The sequence below is a fragment of the Drosophila kikkawai genome, chromosome 2L (assembly GCF_030179895.1).
Source record: "Drosophila kikkawai strain 14028-0561.14 chromosome 2L, DkikHiC1v2, whole genome shotgun sequence".
Classification (NCBI taxonomy): Eukaryota; Metazoa; Arthropoda; class Insecta; order Diptera; family Drosophilidae; genus Drosophila; species Drosophila kikkawai.
In genome coordinates this window covers 6447107-6465068 of record NC_091728.1, presented here as the reverse complement: position 1 = coordinate 6465068, position 17962 = coordinate 6447107, and the positions used below count along the sequence as shown (strand labels likewise).

At 41.7% G+C, this 17962-nt stretch overlaps 2 protein-coding genes across 2 annotated transcripts; both read right to left on the bottom strand.

Annotated features, from left to right (window-relative positions):
• Positions 1–469: 469 nt before the first annotated feature.
• Sur (Sulfonylurea receptor) lies at positions 470–17948 on the bottom strand. The gene is made up of 23 exons (XM_017166675.3): positions 17176–17948; positions 15547–15812; positions 15298–15473; positions 14698–14913; positions 14071–14635; positions 13677–13789; positions 13187–13324; positions 12953–13115; positions 11988–12882; positions 10333–10594; positions 8255–8392; positions 8051–8187; positions 7789–7990; positions 7143–7732; positions 6935–7056; positions 5056–5726; positions 4599–4756; positions 4333–4528; positions 3265–3973; positions 2899–3026; positions 2022–2316; positions 1045–1241; positions 470–979 (listed from the first exon to the last, which is right to left on the bottom strand). Exons 1-23 carry the CDS (start codon positions 17349–17351, stop codon positions 833–835), a joined length of 6660 nt encoding a protein of 2219 aa, XP_017022164.1. The 5' UTR covers positions 17352–17948; the 3' UTR covers positions 470–832.
• On the bottom strand, positions 8502–10212 carry Fum4 (Fumarase 4). The gene is made up of 2 exons (XM_017166676.3): positions 9946–10212; positions 8502–9886 (listed from the first exon to the last, which is right to left on the bottom strand). The coding sequence occupies exons 1-2, from the start codon at positions 10129–10131 to the stop codon at positions 8615–8617; spliced, it is 1458 nt and encodes a 485-aa protein (XP_017022165.1). The 5' UTR covers positions 10132–10212; the 3' UTR covers positions 8502–8614.
• Positions 17949–17962: the final 14 nt, after the last annotated feature.

Genomic DNA, 17962 nt, shown 5'->3' with positions numbered 1-17962 from the left:
GCATACAAAGTGAACAGAGGAAATACTCTGCCTGTTTTCCGCTTCTCCGCTGGCCAACATTAGCACACAGTCCCTATGCCTAGGCCCCATTTAACAATCAATTTATTTCGCAATATTTTCGGTTTTGTGCTCCATCGATCCTTATCCTTCACCTCCCTCGTCCTGTGCCTGCCCTGCCACATCGGATGGCAAGTTTTGCAAGTGCTATTTTCTTCAATACTCACTGAATGAATATTCATTCAAATTTCGAGTGCGCTGAGGTAGGCATCGCCTGTCCGAAATCGAAGCCATTCAAACCCCTAATTGGCTTGACCTCGTTGACTAAGTTGCAACTTGCAACTACAAAAATTGAACAAAATAGTAGTAACTTTGCTAACAAATTCTGGTTACTTGAAGTCGAAGAAAAAAGGGATTTAATGTAGTGTTTGTATATAAAATATAAATACAAATTGTAAAGCTTCAGCTCAGATGTTTATTGTTAAAGTTAGCTTTCTATAAAGAAACTAAGCGAGACTAGAAATAAATACTGGGTGATATAAATTATAGAAATATAAGCTTCTCAAAATATTTTGTATAAAAATTCAGCAGTTATAGTTACTTTCTTTAAAAAATACCCTGGACATATACAAAATAAATACATATTAAAATAAAAGCTTTGAGATACATTTACAACTAGATTTAAGTACAAAATTCAGACGACATTTTTAGAGTCACAACTAGCTTGGTTTTTATCCGAAAAGTAACTTTGGTATGTGTTGAAATAAATACAAAATATTTATAATATTAAAAGCTGTTTAAGATCGTATATTAAGAGTATCTACGAACTGAGAATCTACCACTTGCTGGCCCCCTTCTCCAGAAGGCTGTGGAAAATGGATTCCGGCAGCTGTTGGAGCATCCTTGGATTGCCGTCCTCGACAATGCGTCCCTGGTCAAGCACAATTAGCCGGTCATAATCCAGAATTGTTGTCAGGCGATGCTGTGAATGAGTATATATATAAAAAGTAATTGCTGCATTCCAACTGGAATTAACTGCAAACTCACGGCAATGGTTATGATGGTGCGACCCTGGAAGGCCTGGTCCGCCGCCTTGAGCAGTGCATTCTCTGTGCTGCTGTCCAGAGCACTTGTTGCTTCGTCCAGGACAAGGCACACGGAACCCCGTAGAATGGCACGTGCCAGACAGAGTAACTGCCGATGGCCAGCACTCAGGTTGACGCCCCCATCGCAAATCACGGTGTCTAAGGAATAAATAGTGTAAGAATTTATATATTTATTTATTTCTAGTTAATCTAGTTATTAGAAAAAAGGCTAAAGAACTAGAGACTTTAAATATATACAGGATAACTGGAAGTATTTAAGGGTAGGCAAGGAATTTTGAATTCTTATGTAATCCTAGTTGTTAGGCTAACAAAACTAGTTACAATGTGTTTATTAAAGTTATTTAAAATATATAAACTAAGAACATAACCATTACAAAGCATCAATAAAGGCTAAACAATTAATTTATTCAACGAATAATAAGCGATCTTTAACTGAATATTTAGAATAGTAACAAAATATAAATAATAAATAATTCCATTGAATAATATGAAAGCATAATAATATTAAATGATGTTTAATTAAGATCTTGTTCAATTAACTTAACAATCTGACAGACAATTGACAGAGCTTATTAAAACTGATTGACATGAACATAAATATTTAAATGAAATCAGAAATTGAGTTATCAATCAACTTCCAACGCAAAATCTATAGCATCGTAAACTCCAAAAGTACACAAAAATATAGTTGGGATTCAATCAAACGAATAACACCAAAAAAGCATCAGCTTCCGCAGCAAACGTCACAAAACCGTCGCCTTCTGCCTTGCCAGCTTCTCAATAAAATGGAATAAAATATCATGACTTTTTCATAAGGCAAATGCTGATCCCAAGGACAGCAAAAGCCACTCGGAGTGGCTGTGTTTATTCGAAACGTCAGCAGGAAATAAATAGAAGGAAAGCCAAAATCACACTTACCCAGACCGAGCGGCAGGTGCACGTTGACGAACTCCTTCAGCTGGGCCAGCTCAAGGCAGTTCCACAGACGCAGGTCCTGGTAGTAACCGCGTGGATCAAGATTTTCACGTATGGTTGCATTGAACAAATGCACGTCCTGGGGAATTATAGACAATCTCGTTCGCAGCTCGTCTGGCCGGATGCGTTCGATGTCCACGTCATCGATGTAGATGTGGCCTTTGGTCGTTTGTAAAACACCAAAAAGAGCCAGGCCCAGGGATGATTTGCCACTGCCCGTTCGACCACAGATGCCAATCTGTAAACCGAATTCCATAGGGATTGAATAGTAACAGTTTAAGGGGTTTTTGATATGCCACAAGCGCTGGAATGGCCAATGTAAACTTTAATTAAGCCCTGACATTATTTTAGGTATTTTTGTTTTTTAACCTGCACTGGGAGCAGGTGGAGTCATTTTTATATTATTAGTCGCCACACATATGCACAGTTTTTTCTATAATCAATCACAATGTCTGCATATTCGTCAACTGAGAACAATTAAAACCTATTAAGCGCTTTATCGGGGTTTAAGAGGGCCAACTGAACTGCAATTTCGATTTGTCCTGATTTTTTGATTTATTGTCAAACGGATTTTTTCAATTTTATTGTTCAAGATAAATTGACAATCTCTATCTCGTTGTTTTTTTATATTTTTATTCCATTCACAGTTTAATTTTAAGCCCCAATCAATAATGCTGGCATCTGCCATAAAATATTATGGCGGTAGTTAAAGGCAAAGTGCACAATTAGTAACAGTCTGCTGAGTCGAAAATTCGTTGATGTGATTTCCTTACTTTCTCTCTTTCAATCAGAATATATATATACATTTTTTTCTACTTACCCTTTGTCCTGCGGGAATCTTTAATGTTAAGTCGCTGATGACATTTTGCTTCTGTCCTTCGTATCGCAGGCTCACATTATCGAAGCTGATGTCTCCCCTTTGTGGCCAAGAAATCGGAACACTTTGGTCTGAAAGAAATGTAGAGTTTCTAATTTGAAAACCTATTTACAATTTCATATTTATTATTACCCCAGCAAGGATTAAATTAACCAATTCGGAAGCTTTATTTCTGGAACCCAACAAAATTAATTATGAATCGAAAAAGCCTTTTGAGCTCAGATGCAATTACACCCGGATCAATGAAGCACATTTAAGACGCCCCGGGGGGACAGTGGCCAAAAGAGCGACTAAGTTGCTCATACTTACAGCGCTCCAGCTTCCTGGCCTGGACGACCTTCCCGTCCTGCGGTGGCTGTTGCTTATCTTTAATCACCGACGACGTCTTTGTCGTCGCCAGCTCCACCTTGTCGCCAGCTGTCGCCGTGCGGAAGTGGAAGTTTAAGTGATTGCCGTCGCCGGTTGCATTGCCTGCATTTAATTTATCAGCGTTTGCTCCAGCTCCGGCATCAGCTCCTGCTCCTCCTCCTCTTGCCCCAGTTCCATTTCCATCCTCTGCTCCACCAGCTGCCGGTCCATCTTCATCAACATCACCGGCAGCTGTCGTTGCGCCTGGGTAAACTTTGTCACCGGCTTTCGGCAGGGACGACCTATCGACTTCACCGCTCACATCTTCGTCCTCGTCGTAGGGCGTCGGTTCGTCGGTGTCCGCATCCTGTCCCTGGGCATAGTGGGCGATGCGTTCCACGGAGCCCGCATACATCTCCATATCAGCCAAAAGTTTTACAACCCAATTAAGGTAAATCGGCACCAACAACGTGTAGTTTATGGCCAGACCCACCAGCGACGGCGAGGGTCTCAGCTCCGAGTCCGTTGGGCTTTTATTGACAGCATAAGTTTCGGATGCTGTCCCGCTGCCAGGCGATTGCCTGTAGCGTTCGTAGTGGCTGCAACTGACGCTCGCCGTGGCCAGGGCCGTTACGGTGGCCACAAAAACAATGCATCCACCCAAATAGTCCTGCGGGTGGTAGGGAGAACACATTAAAGTGATGTGAGATGTGATTAAGAGGCGGATAGAGAGGTAGAGAGAGAGAGAACTGGAGGACTACGCTCCACTCAGTTGTCATGACAAGGTTAAGGTCGTGTTATGGCTGGAGTTTCTTTGATTGCATTAGAGATTTCGAGTAAAGCACTAAGTTTAGTGTCCTTTTTTACATTTTCATGTACGTGTGACGATATGCATTTAGCTAAGCAAAGAAGTCGAGAGTAATCTGATATTATATATTGTCAAAAATATCTCTAGCAATATCACATCTTGCAACATATAATTTAACTATTTGAGGGTCATCTCTCCTAAATAATATGCTATATATTTACCAAGGACACTCCCAGCCAGCGATGACTTGTGTTGAGCAAAGCATAAGCAATTGTGTTTGCCTCCAGACGTTTGAACAGGATCTCGGTGAATCTGGTTTGCTGATTATAAGCTCGTATCGTGGTCACACCCTGAATCGTCTCCGAAAGATGCGATATAACAGGAGAATTGGTTGCATTTTCAATGCGCTGTAGTTCCCTGAAAATAATAAATAATTTTATAAATAAAATATTAAATAAATAGTAAATAAACCGATGGTTAAACTCACCGTGCCGAGCACCTGTAGAACTTTTGGATTACATAGTAGGCCCCACAAATGGGGAGAGTGAGGACCAGAAACCAAGGGGTTATGGTCACATTTATCAGAATGGCCGACAGGCAGAGCAAAGTGAATTGCAGCAATCGTTGGCCAGTGGCCGCAATTTTCTGTAAACACAAAAGCGCATAGTTATGGGTTATTTAAGATATACACCTTCCATTTAAAGCACATAGGTCATGGCCTGAACAACAACCACAACAAACTATAAAATGTAGAACAAACGTGCTTATCGCCGAGCCATCTTAATCAAAGGGCCAACAACTTGTGCTCCGTGCCCGTATATTTCATGCCAATGCAAAAATGAATAAAGAACGAGAGCTGATGGCTAAAACCGACACGATTCGATGGCGGGGATGGGGTCAGAGGTAGAACGATGACAATGGATAACAGAAATAACAAATCTCACCTTATCAATGACGGCCATATCGTTGCTGAAACGATTCACAATACGTCCGAGCGGCGTCACTTGGAAAAAATGCAACGTTTTATGCAAAATCGTTTGCAGCAGCTTATCGTGCAAATTACGACGGGCATTACAGCCGGCCCATTGTCCGGCCGGTGTTGATACCAGGGCCATTATAATGCAAACACACGAAATTGCAGCATACATGCGAAAATAGTACGTGACTTCGTGGGCCTCCTCCTCGAGGCCACTCTGCCCTACAGCTCCAGCTCCTGCTCCTGCTCCTACTCCTACTCCTACCCCTGCTCCTGCATCCTGGCCCTTCACGTGGGCATCGCTCCAGTGCTGCAGCCATACGTCCGTGTAGACACGCAAACACTGCCAAATTAGTGCGGTGATAAAAAAGACAGTGATTATGGGCAGGCCGGCGGCTCGTATGTACATTAGGTATATGTCGTCCGATATTTTGCCATATTTGCGTTCGGTATCAATCGCCGTCGTGGACTCATTGGCGGCATTGGCCGCAGAAGCAGCCGCCAGCACGTGTCCTTCGCCTCCATCGGCAGGAGCCAATGATGTCACGTTCGCCTCCGATTCTTTGTGGGATGCTGCTGCTGCTGATTCGCCATTGTCAGCGCAATTTATTGTGGTGCCCTTGGAGTCAATATTTACACCTGGTTTTTGTGTGAGAGAAATGGAAACAAAGATTCAGATGGGAGGGTAAAACCTTTCGGAAGTGTTTGAATGGGTTAGTTAATATTAAATATTTTATTATTGATTGTTGATAAATTGTCACAAAGATCATTTTTGAATGTAACGGTATATATTTATTTAAGAAATTACTTTAGTTTTAATAATATAAACTTCAAGAATTTGATAATAAATATCTCTTTTAAAACCTTAGTCAAGTCACCACAATAAATTCCAAATCTTATTATAAATCCAATCAAAAATTAAACTCAATTCTAGCATCGAATAAAGAAAAATGTCTCCGCCTTTTTAATTGAAATCTATAAACTGCAATTGATTGACTTTTTCCTCAATTAAAAATAAACGAAAAACACTAGTTTTTGATTTAAAAGCAAACAGTTTTTGGTTTACTCTTGATTGACAGAGACTGTGAGGAGGAAAACATCAGTAGTAGTAACTTGTTGTCAAAGCCACATGAGCCCACATCAATTATAAGTACCATCCTACCATTTAATTTTGAGAGTTGGCACAGTCGAAACTAATTGAAAGGGGAGCTTACATCCTGGATGCAGATTTGCGTGGCAGGAAGGAAGGAAGGATGACATGGGACTCCATTCAATGGAGTGACACTTGCAGCACTGATTAAATCGAAAGTTTTCGCTGCGAACCCGCTGACTTATCAGCCAAATATTGGTGGATCAATGCATCAAGTTAAGCCAAAGTTTCCCTCCTGCGAGCCCTGGAACGCTGTCTCCTTTGACTTGGCTTCCAGCCGCCATCGCCACCAATGCCGCCTGGGAGCTCAAAACTTTTAAAATCAAAGTTGATTTAAGTTTTAAGCTACACACGCATGCAGCTAGGAGTGAACTATAACGAGAAGGAGGAGTCGAAGGTTCCCTTGAGTATATTGCCAGACAGACGGGCCAAGGAGGATAATATGCCAATATATTGTGCGCATCGTTCTCGCAGTTTTCACGCCCAGCCTAATCAATATGCATTATCATCGATTTCTCTGGGCTTGGAAGCATTTTCCCATTTTCATTATGCATTTAAGAATTAAGGAAAACAACTTATTATTGATGCTCTCTAGGCGGGTTATTGATTTTATGAGATTATACTTAACTTTGTAAGTAATGATTACGAGGGCTTAGTCACTAAAATTTTCTTAGGAGAAAATTCAAATTTAACTTACACTTTTTGGGCTTTTCCTCAGCTTCCAGCGGCACCTCAGCAGGCTTTTGTAAAGAGATGGGTTGAGGAACAATCTCGGTAGAGGAAAAATGCAAAATGGGCGGCGATTCCTCTGAAATGCTCCTGTAAATTAAAGTAAAGATATGAATTTAAATTAACAATTTTTAACCTAAATACTTATTTTCTCAACTAATTAATATCTCACTCACAAAATGGAATTGGTGGCGCTCAGCGGATGATGATGATTCTTTGGTTTATTGGAACGCCGCATGGACATGCGTCGCAGGAACTGCTGGAAGCTGCCCCGAACCTGATCCTCCCCGTTTGTGTTCGTCCTCGCTCCCGCCTCGGTATCCTGTGAGTCTACCTCCGCCTTGGCCACCTCTATGGCCGGTGGTGATGATGCATTCCGCGACAGAGGCTGATGCTGCACATGCTGTGGTGGCTGCCAGGATTGGACGCGTGGTTCTGTTGGCACAATGGCCACATCGCTGCCATCCACACTGCTCTCCGCATAGCTGCTACAGCTGGTGGCCAGGGCGCTTCGGCTGAGGACATCTCCGCTGGTGGAACTTGAGGCCGAAGTCGCTGTCAGCGTGCTGAGACCGCTGAGACGATGCCACGAGTTGGTCGTCCTGCTGCCCCGGCGACTCAGGGTGTGCCGCCGACGAGGCCGCATAATTACATCGTCTCCTTGGCATTCATCGATTGGCAGCGGGGCATCGAACATCAGGTGCCGTGAGCCATAAATGCTGGAACGCTTACGCTGCAAGCCGCTGTAGCCGCCACAGGAATAGGACTATCAAGAATAATAAGTAAATAACCGAAAAGTGTAAAACTATTATAAAATCCTACCACAGGCACTTGATCATCCTCTTCATCCTCCTCAACCACGTGGGATGATATATTAGTTACCGATATACACCCGCTACCATCGATGGCATCTGCATTTCCACCGCCTCCTGGATCCATGGTCACGGAGATGGAGCGCTGTAATCCTAGCTTACTCACGTTCCGCAGAAGTTTCCAGCGCTCGCAGGCTGTTCTATCCGTTGGACTATATAACAAATATATATATTAATCCGTAAACCAAAGAATATTTCTATTAAATACTTACTTTTGGCTGGAGTTATCTTTCTTGGCCTTTGCCAAGGCTATTATGGAGTTCCATTTGGCTGTGATACGAGGATGTTTTTGTTCTATTTCAGAGTAACTGCCACAAGCTTCAACTCGTCCTTCTTTCATAACAATTAACTAATTAAAATAATTGGAGAAGAAATTAAAATTCAATTTAAAAGCAACGTTAACATTTTAAACATACATATTCAGCCTCTTTAATGCGATGTAATTGTTGTGTCACAAGAATAAAAGTACGATTTGATTTTTGCAGCATCTGACGTACACAATGCTGAAATATATGATCTCCCACTTCGTTATCTAGGGAAGCCAAGGGATCGTCCTTAAAAGAATAAAAAATACATATTAATGTGAGATATCCAAGTTTAGGTTTTATACAAAAAGAATAAATAATATAGAGTTTAAAATATAATAAAGAATATAACAAATAATTTAGTTCCATGAAAACTCAGTAAAAGTTCTTTAATTTTACTTTGCAATGTAGACAATTTTAAAATACATTCTTGAACAATCCTTTTTTCCTCATTAGAATAGTTGTCCTGCCCTAATCACTGGGCTGCAGCATATCATTGATCTGCACCCATTTCTTGAAGTCATCAATATCGATGCCCGCATTCATGGCCTCCTGCTTCAGGGTAGTTCCATTCCTGTGAGCCGCCCTGGCTATTGCAGCGGACCGCTCATAGCCAATGTGGGGGCTCAGGGCCGTGACTAGCATGAGGGAGATCTTTGTGAATTTTTCGATATTTGCATTATGAGGCTCAATGCCCTCCAGGCAGTTGGTGCAAAAGGATCTCATGCCGTCGCCAAGCAGGGTAATTGAACGCAAGACATTTGCAGCGATCATCGGCATAAAGGCATTGAGCTGAAAGTGTCCGCTGCAGGCACCCATCGAAACCGCCACATGATTGCCCATCACCTGGGCACATATCATGCTAATGGCATCGCATTGACTGGGAATCACGGTGCCGGGCACAAGCGGGTTAACCGTTTCGTTCTCCGGAAGAATGAGCTCGCCCAGACCGCTGCGGGGTCCCGATGCCAGCAAACGGATATCGTTGACTATCTTCATCAGACTCGTTGCTATGGTGTTGAGCTCTCCGTGCAATTCCACCAGGGCGTCGCACGTGGACAGGGACTCGAAGAAGTTTGGAGACTTTACAAAAGGCAGACACGATATCTGGGCGATCCGTTTAATGCACGTTTCATCAAATCCCTGCTTAGTGTTCAGGCCCGTGCCCACTTCATGACCACCCATGGGCAGCTCGTACAGCCGGTCCAAAGCAGAGTCCAGCCGAGCTCTGCCGTTCGTAAGCTGCTGGCAATAGCCACTAAACTCCTGACCAAGGGTCAGCGGCACAGCGTCCATCAGATGGGTACGTCCTATCTTGACAATTACTGCCCAAGCGCTCGACTTCTTGCCCAGCAAATCAACGAAGGTCCTTAGGGCCGGATACATTTTCTCCTGCAGCTCCATGGCCACGGCGATACGAACTGCCGTGGAAAAGGTGTCGTTGGGGCTCTGCGAGAGGTTGACATGTTCATTGGGGTCCACCGGCTCCCTGGTGCCCATCTGGCCGCCAATGATCTCGATGGCGCGGTTACAAACCACTTCGTTGACATTCATGTTGGTATGCTCTCCGGATCCCGCCTGCCAGATGACCAGGGGAAAGTGCTCCTCATCGTACAACTTGCCGGATATAACATCGTCGCAGGCTTTGGAAATGGCCTCGCACAGACGCTCCTCCATGCCATTCATCTTGTTTGCCTCGGCAGCCGCCTTCTTTACCATACCCATGGCCTTTATAATGGGTCGCTGGGAGTATGCAGGCTTAAGGGATATTTCTAGACAGAATTTTATGGATGTATATATACTGGCATGCGCTCTTCGACTCCGCCAATGGGAAACTTCATCAGGGATCGCATGGTCATTGGTCCATACATCCGATCCAGGGGAATGTGTACTGGACCCTCGGAATCATTTTCGACTCTGGTATCCGGCACTATTAGTCGTGCCAGCTTGTACATCAGGCTGAAGATCTCCTTTTGGTCGAACGACATTTTGGAAGGTTTTGAAAATATATATAACTAGATCGAAGATCGAACTTCGAAGGGGGCCTATATCTACTATACTGATGAGTCAAAGGTGGGTAGATTTAAGGGAGAATTAATATTTATGTCTTACTTTTCCTAGTAGCGCTATTCTTTCTCATTCCCATAATCAATTTCTGTCCTTGTAGAAAGTATATTTCCCAAACTTACCATTATGACCACATTAGCCGATGAATATATAGCTCGGGCTATGGCAATTCTCTGCCTTTGTCCTCCGGAAATATTAATGCCACGCTCTCCGATAATGGTGAGATCGCCTCTGGGCATTAGTTCAATATCCGGCTTAAGAGCGCAGGCTTCTATCACAAAGTCATATCGTTTGGGACGAAAGGACTCGCCAAAAAGAATATTCTCCCGAATGGTGTCATTCAAAAGCCATGGCTGCTGGGACACATAGGATATGGTGCAGGTTCTGGAAAGTAAGAAATTAAAGAATATTTAATAACCATTTCATTTGATTAACTTTTTTCTATGTTTGGTTGTTACACAAGTTCTTCAAATCAGTTGCTACACATTGACTTCCCTTGGAGCACAAAAGATTTCCTATTTAATATAGGTATATATGCCAGACGGTACATATGGAGCAAACATAAATTTGCAAGCCAAAAAGGAAAAAAAAGAAAAGTAGGGAAAACCCTGAAGATACCACAGCGAAAAAACGTACTCGAACTAACATAGACATTTATTACAGTAATTGAAATTATTGCACATTTGCCGTTTGCCAAGGCAAGGATACTGAGACGGAGACGGAGATGGAAATGGAAATGGAGCAGTCCTGCTTCCTCCCCAAGGAGGAAGCAATAGAAGCAAAGGCCACAGGATCGAAGTGCACACCCGTCTTCGTTTCCGCTCCGCGATTTCCACTTGTTAAATGCATTTGTATATGGGGAGGAGCCCAGTCTCCCCACTTCGCAGGGAAGCTGCAGCCTGCCACGATGCCATTTTTATTTTATGTGCAATAAAATTAACAACGTACACACAGGCGTTTTGTGATAAATTACTGAATCGCGTGGCGTGCATTGAAACGGCTGTTAAAATATGTTGAATGACTGCGGCGGAATTCGATGGCTGCAACAATGAAAATTTAAACTATTCCACCTGCTAGACCGGACTTTTCTTGATATTTCGGAAAATGGGTTAACCAGAGTACTTTAACTCTGAAATATAAAAACCGCAAATATGTAAACACAATTTAAATTCAATTATTACAACCTTTTGCTGCCCTAATTTAATTATGTTATTTTGAAATCCTGGTAAAACCCCAAATTGGGTGCATTAAAAATCGATCTAGAACTAGTGCTAGTTCCCAAATAAGCTATATATTTTGCGGCTTGGGTAATCTGCATGCGAAAATAGGTGAAAATTATGCAATTAAATGTGATAAATGGGCAAACAAAGTTATCCTCTTCTGCTAACTACCCCGGTACTAGGCGGGGGCGTAGCTACTGGAACTGCTGTTGGCAGAACTGAAAATAAGCACATAAATAGCTGGGTAAATTTACATGAGCAGCATGTTGAGCTGGGTGTGGTGGCCTGTGTGTTGACAGACAAGGAAACGTGCTTAATCTTGGCCACAGGGACATGGTCTAAGGTATTCTACAAGAGCCGTAACAGCTTAAAATAGGAGAAGGCTTTTAAGCTAAAACTGAAAAGCAATGTAGCCTAAGATAACAACAACAAGTTGTTGCTATCGATTTAAGTACATCCAAATTTATTCACCCCCCTATTTAACTATATAATATTTAACTCTGTGGCTCTGTATGCTTAATTATAATTAAATTAGTTTCCCCCAGATATAGACTCACTTGTGCCAAAACATATTGCCCACAAGCAGTGGCATTTCCATGAGCAGGGCTGACAAAAGCGACGTCTTTCCGCTTCCATTTTTTCCCACCACAATGGTCATTTTTCCCTTGGGCACGATGATTCCGGGAACATGCAGTTGCACCAGTGGCATCTGACTCTGCGGCTTCCATGTGAAGAGTCCGTCGTTGATCGACACGGCAATGTCATCGGGCATTTTCAATAGCAGGGAATCGCGACGCCAGCTATCCGTATTCCTGGCACGCACCACCGAGAATTCCACGGGCTTCTCCATTCCTCCACTAGGGCCACGCATTTTCGGAGGCCGTATGGCCACATAGGGCGTGTTTCGGAGCAGTTCTCGTCGCTGTTGCACTAGCTTGTTGTGACCCAGCTCCTGGACAGAGGACAAGCCGATGTCGACGCCACCAACCTCTTCCTCGGTGCTTTGCAGCAGAGGAGTAGAAGTAGTCGGCAGTGGCAGCTCCACGGCGGTCTCAGGAACACCAAATTGTTGGGCCAGCCGTTTCTCGTTCAACTTGTTCTCCGCCTGCGCTGTTCGCATCGTCATGTTGGACTTCTCCTGGGTCTCGTACATATCCAAAGAGGCGTCGCTTTTGCTCAGTATTCTGGCCATATTTCGAATACCCTCGAACTGCTTGTGGATCTCGCTGGACTTCAGGAATCGCTCCAAACGCCGAGTGGACACCCTGGCTGCTATGATGATGGGCACCGTGATGGGAAAGATCAGCAGGGGCACTGTGAGCTGCTGAAAAAGGGCCAATGAAGAGAAGAGACGGCTGGCATTCAAATCAAAGTCCTGATCCCGCTGTAACCACACATAGACGCCCAGGGTCACGAAGGTTATTAACACAGTGGCAATATGGGTAAGGACAGCTGTTTCACGGAATAAATTAAATTATTATTTTAGACAAGGAGTACGTATTTTCGTGATATGACTCCTCACCCATTAGCGTCCAATATGTGGCATCCCTGTTGAGATACTTGAGCTCATTCTTTCTTGCCACTTGAATTTTCTTAAGAAACACCTCATCCCAGGCATTGAGTTTAATGACTTTAATGCCAACCAGAGTGTCGTGTATTTTCTTCAAACGTTCATCGGTGTATTTCTGTTAAGGGAAAATATAAACAAATTTATAATTAATAATTTAAATAAATACAAAAGCAAATGCATACATACTGCGATAATCTCTGCGTTCTTTGACATTGCATTTCCTATGACAAATTGCAGAGGCGTCATTATCAGAATGCAAACAATGGAGCCAATTACTGCACTTATTCCCAAGTTTACATACAATAAGTATATAACCACAGATATCTAAAAAAAATGATATTTTAAGAAAGGTGTATAGTTAAAAGAGGCAGCTTTAATGGTGTGGCAAGTCAAGTAAACTCGTATTGCAACTGTTAAGGCAAACATTTATATATAAAGTTATGTGCAATTACACAATAAACAAGCCAAATGTTATATAAAATTAAATTTACAGCCTGGCGATTAAATAACAAATTAAAAAACATTTGTGTTCGCTCTCCTCCAAGTTGAGAATTTGTCAAACGGCCAATGCTATAAATTAGGTTCATGTTAGCGAACATCTAGGGAGCCCAAATGGCACACAAGTTGCTCATAAATTGTTAAAAACGATTAGCCTATGCCAAATCTCAGTACGAACTTTAAATGGAATGGCCCAGGCATAGTGGATGATCAAGAAGAATTGCATTATGTTCAAAGTGTCCTCGGTCATGTGGTTGGTGATGCTGCCAATGTCATTGGTGCCATTTGAATCTAAGGAAAAATAAAATAGAAATTAAGGAAATGTTGTGCATTTTTAAATATTAAGAACTAAGAAGCTAATAGAAATAATTCTTAAGTGATTTGATTTTACTTGCTAAGAAATAATTCACCTTTTGTAAAAATAAATCCTAGAAATTCTTGTGACTTTACTCTTAAGAAACCCATTATATTATCTTCAATTTATCCAAAAGTAAAAGTTTAGTATTCATATTGTATTATTCATAATTCTTAAAATGTACCCATTTCATATTGCCCCAAAAATGTTTACTTACCATCCGACTTTTCCACTTGCTCTGAAGCTCCTTTGGAATCATCGTTTTTAGGTTTCTCATCCGAATCACCGCCGCCTCCACCCCAATTTAGGAGCAAACTTTTTCTATAAATCAGACCCTGCAGGGACGATTTAATCCGGAGCCCCGTCATGTTCAGGATGTGCGTAGAGGCCTGCGACAATGCGCCCTGCGTTAACGCGGCCAGCAGGACAATCCAAGCGATGCACCAGCCATTCGCCAACAGATCCGACCAGGTGTTGCAGTAAACCCTCACCTGGCCAATGTTGGTGCCGAAGACCTCGTCGAATTCGTTGCTCACACTGGAGGTGGACAGCAGGCTGGACTTGGAGTCGGAGTCGCCCTCCTGCTGACTCCGATGTTCGGGCATGGCGGCGGCGACATCGGCATAAAGTTGCTCTATATACTGCACTATTTTCTGTATGGCCAACGGTCCAATCAATGCAAATAAATCAGCGGTCAGCTTCAAAATGCCGCCCAAAGCAAACATGCGCCAACTGTTCTTTATGTAGCAATACCACAAGGATGGCGACGCGTTCGATTTTTTCTGTGGATCAAAGTTGGAAAATTATACGAGCGCAATATGTATGAATATAAATATTTGCTTACCACCTCCTCTGTGTAAACATATAGAAAGTGGTCGTAATGGGACCTGGCACTATCCTCCAATTTCATTTGCCCCAGATCCTCGAGCTCTAGCGGCTCATTGTAGCCCAGCCAGAGCAGAGGAGTCAGCCACCAGAAGCAGGACTTGGAATAAAATGTGGCCAGCGAGTGCTTGTAGCCGATTTTGCCGCGGTCGTCTAAATAGTCGTCGTGATAACACTGTCAGAAAAGGGTATAGTTCATATAGTTATTCATCGCTGAGCCTTTTTTCCTACTGTTGTTATTTCCGTGCTTGTCCTGTTGCTAGCATAAGGAAATAAATAAAATATTCGCCAAGTATACAAAGCATTAAGCTTAAAATCTGCGCTTAACCTCAATTAAAATTTAAACAATGCAAATCGCATTACGCTGTTTTCGCTTCCTCTCCCGTTATGTCAACTTGTACTTATTTGGCTGTGGAATTAAAAACAAGCTTTTTTCATTCCCGTAATCATAGGCAGTTGCCTTGGTCTAAGTTAATCCTTATACCCTATCTTAAGGAGTTGTGATTTAGCTATTACCAAAACCTAATATTAATTTGACCTAAAATATAGTTAAGCTTACCTCTTTATAAATGGTAAAACCATCCAGCGATGCCAAGGCCATCATACACATGGCTGACACACCCACCAGGCACGTCTGAAGCTCCAGGACATCCTCGTAATACACCAACTCGGACAGTTCGTTGATGCGCAGGGCAAACAGCACCACCTCCACGGCAGTACTAACATATAGAAATACTATAAAAAAGGGGACACCCATGGGACAGGTGAACGAATATCTTTACAGATGGCTGTGTCAAGCAACACTCACCTGTCGCCTTCTTGCGCTCCACAATGCGATGATACAGCATTAGCGTAAGTGTCAGCAGTGTGGCGAAAAGTGCATTCCACGCTTCTCCCGGACCAATAACGATCAGGAAATTCCGTTCTCTGGGGCTGAACTCAAACAGCTGGTTGAGCTGACGGACACTCCGGTGGGGCAGAAGGGTCTGAGCCACTTCCAGACTATTTGCACCCAGCAGGAGCAGGGAAACGGCGGCACGTACATTGTGGAACATTAGCAATGTTTTATGGCACCTGCAGTAAAAGATTAATTATGAATAAGCATTCGGCTTGAATTGTTCTCTATTTATAAAAAAGTCTTCTATTTCTATATTTTAACTTTTAAAATTAAGCCCACAAATCAAGAGCAAAATTTAAATAAATTTATTATTTACTACTAGTTCTCTTATATTTTCTTCAATTTCTGTTTAATTCTCGAGGCAACCAGACATATGTACATACGATACATACTGTAATTAATAACGATATTGATTGCGTATATCTATTCATTTTAATTTATATAGAAATGTGCACCCTCAAAACAAAGTGAGGTGTAGAGGCAATTGAGATTTCACTCATTGAGAACACTTGGGCACGCGTCGCGTTATTTCCCGAATTCCGTATGCATTTATGGGTTTTTATTTTAATTTCGCCGTGCGGGATGCACAAACAAATATTTCTCAATGGCGAATGCACTTGAGTTCCGGATATCAATTATTGGTTTTTAAGTGGTTTTTTTAAAATGTTACAAGAGAAATAATCTGATTTTATGTAATTATAAGGTTAAAAAAAGAGAACAAGGATGATTTACTGGAAAAATATATGCAGTTTTAATGTTTTAGCTAGGCTTTATATATTTTATTAAAGAGTTTTCTTAATATAAAGTTAAATATTTTATATAAAAACGACTCAATAGTTAAGTAAACCTTTTAAGAATATGTTGAGTTTGAAATGAAAACTTTAACTCAATTAATATAAAGAGTAAAATAATTATTTATAAAAGTTTGTTTAAAGTTTCCAATAGGTTTGCAAAACTCAGGCTTTAATTTTGAAACAAAAACATTTAATTACGAAAGAACGCGGACAATTTAGAAATGAATCGCCTTATAAAATCAAAGACATAAATCAACTTCTCCAGCTCCATGGTCATCCCTCTCCAGAATTTGTATAATCTACAAAACGCATGTGCTAAATTTAAACAAATGTGCTCATTCGCCTACAAATACATTTGAGAAAAATATCCACAGATTTAATTTTGTTTCAGTGGTGAATTGAGCACAGAAGCGAACTGGATAGTAAAAATCTCCTACGATGATCTCAGGAAGCACTCCATCAAAGGAGCCAAGTGACCCTATTTTAGCACATGCTTTTACACAATTTTAAAGAGAGAAAATAGCGCTTAATGGAGAGTGCTAACTCATTGTAAACAATACAAAAGCACACATGTTTAATCGGTGGCGATGCAAAACAAATAAAACAAGTTGGAAAATTCTTTAAATTTAGCTTAAAAATGTGTCAATACAGCTTTTTGTTTCGCACTGAATTCACTCGTTCTGAAAACTTTGGTGGATTGAGGCATTACTTATGTCTATTATAAGGTTCTATTACAATTACTCACTTTTTATATCTTTGCCAAACAAATAGCCATCCACAAAGCAACAGAATAATACTCAGACACGTAAAAACACGCTTCACACGATCAATGCCGCAAACATCTGTATTTAAGTTATCGTAAATAGAGCGTACATGACCATTTAAATGATCACAGTGTATTATATTGAACAAGTGCTTCATGATGGCCAATAAAACGGACTCATATAGCCCAGCCCCGTAGGAATTTAATTATGTTATCTAAAGTTTACGCTGGCGCCGGATCTGTGACTCTCCTCCCTCAAAAACGATTTCACTTTTCTGGTTTTATTTCAAAAATCTGTATTTTCTTCCCGTTGCGCATATTCCTTTTTTGTATATATGCACATATATTGCCACAATTAAATACGATTCTTGAGGCATTCACTTTTCGACTTTTTCGCGTTCAACAACAACAGGTTGAGTAAAATTCAGAAGAAATTCTCAATATAAACAAACTATTTCGCAATCGGAATATGCACTGCAATATGTGTTATGTGAGTTGTATTAATTCCCTTTCCAACCGAGAGGCTGTCGGTCGCATCCACAGCTTGCCATTCAATTATTATTATTTAAAGTAATTTTTCTTGGTCTTTTTTGAATAAACAAAATAGCAGCAAGATGAGAGATATGGAATTGTGTGTGGCGCACGTTTTCCGCGATTTTGAAATCTTCTAGAGAAGAAGAGGCCGACCGACCGCGTCCGAGCATGGCAGCGCACTAAGCGAGCTCTTTGCGCACGCCGGAAAAATCACGAAGACGTTTGCAGCCACCCG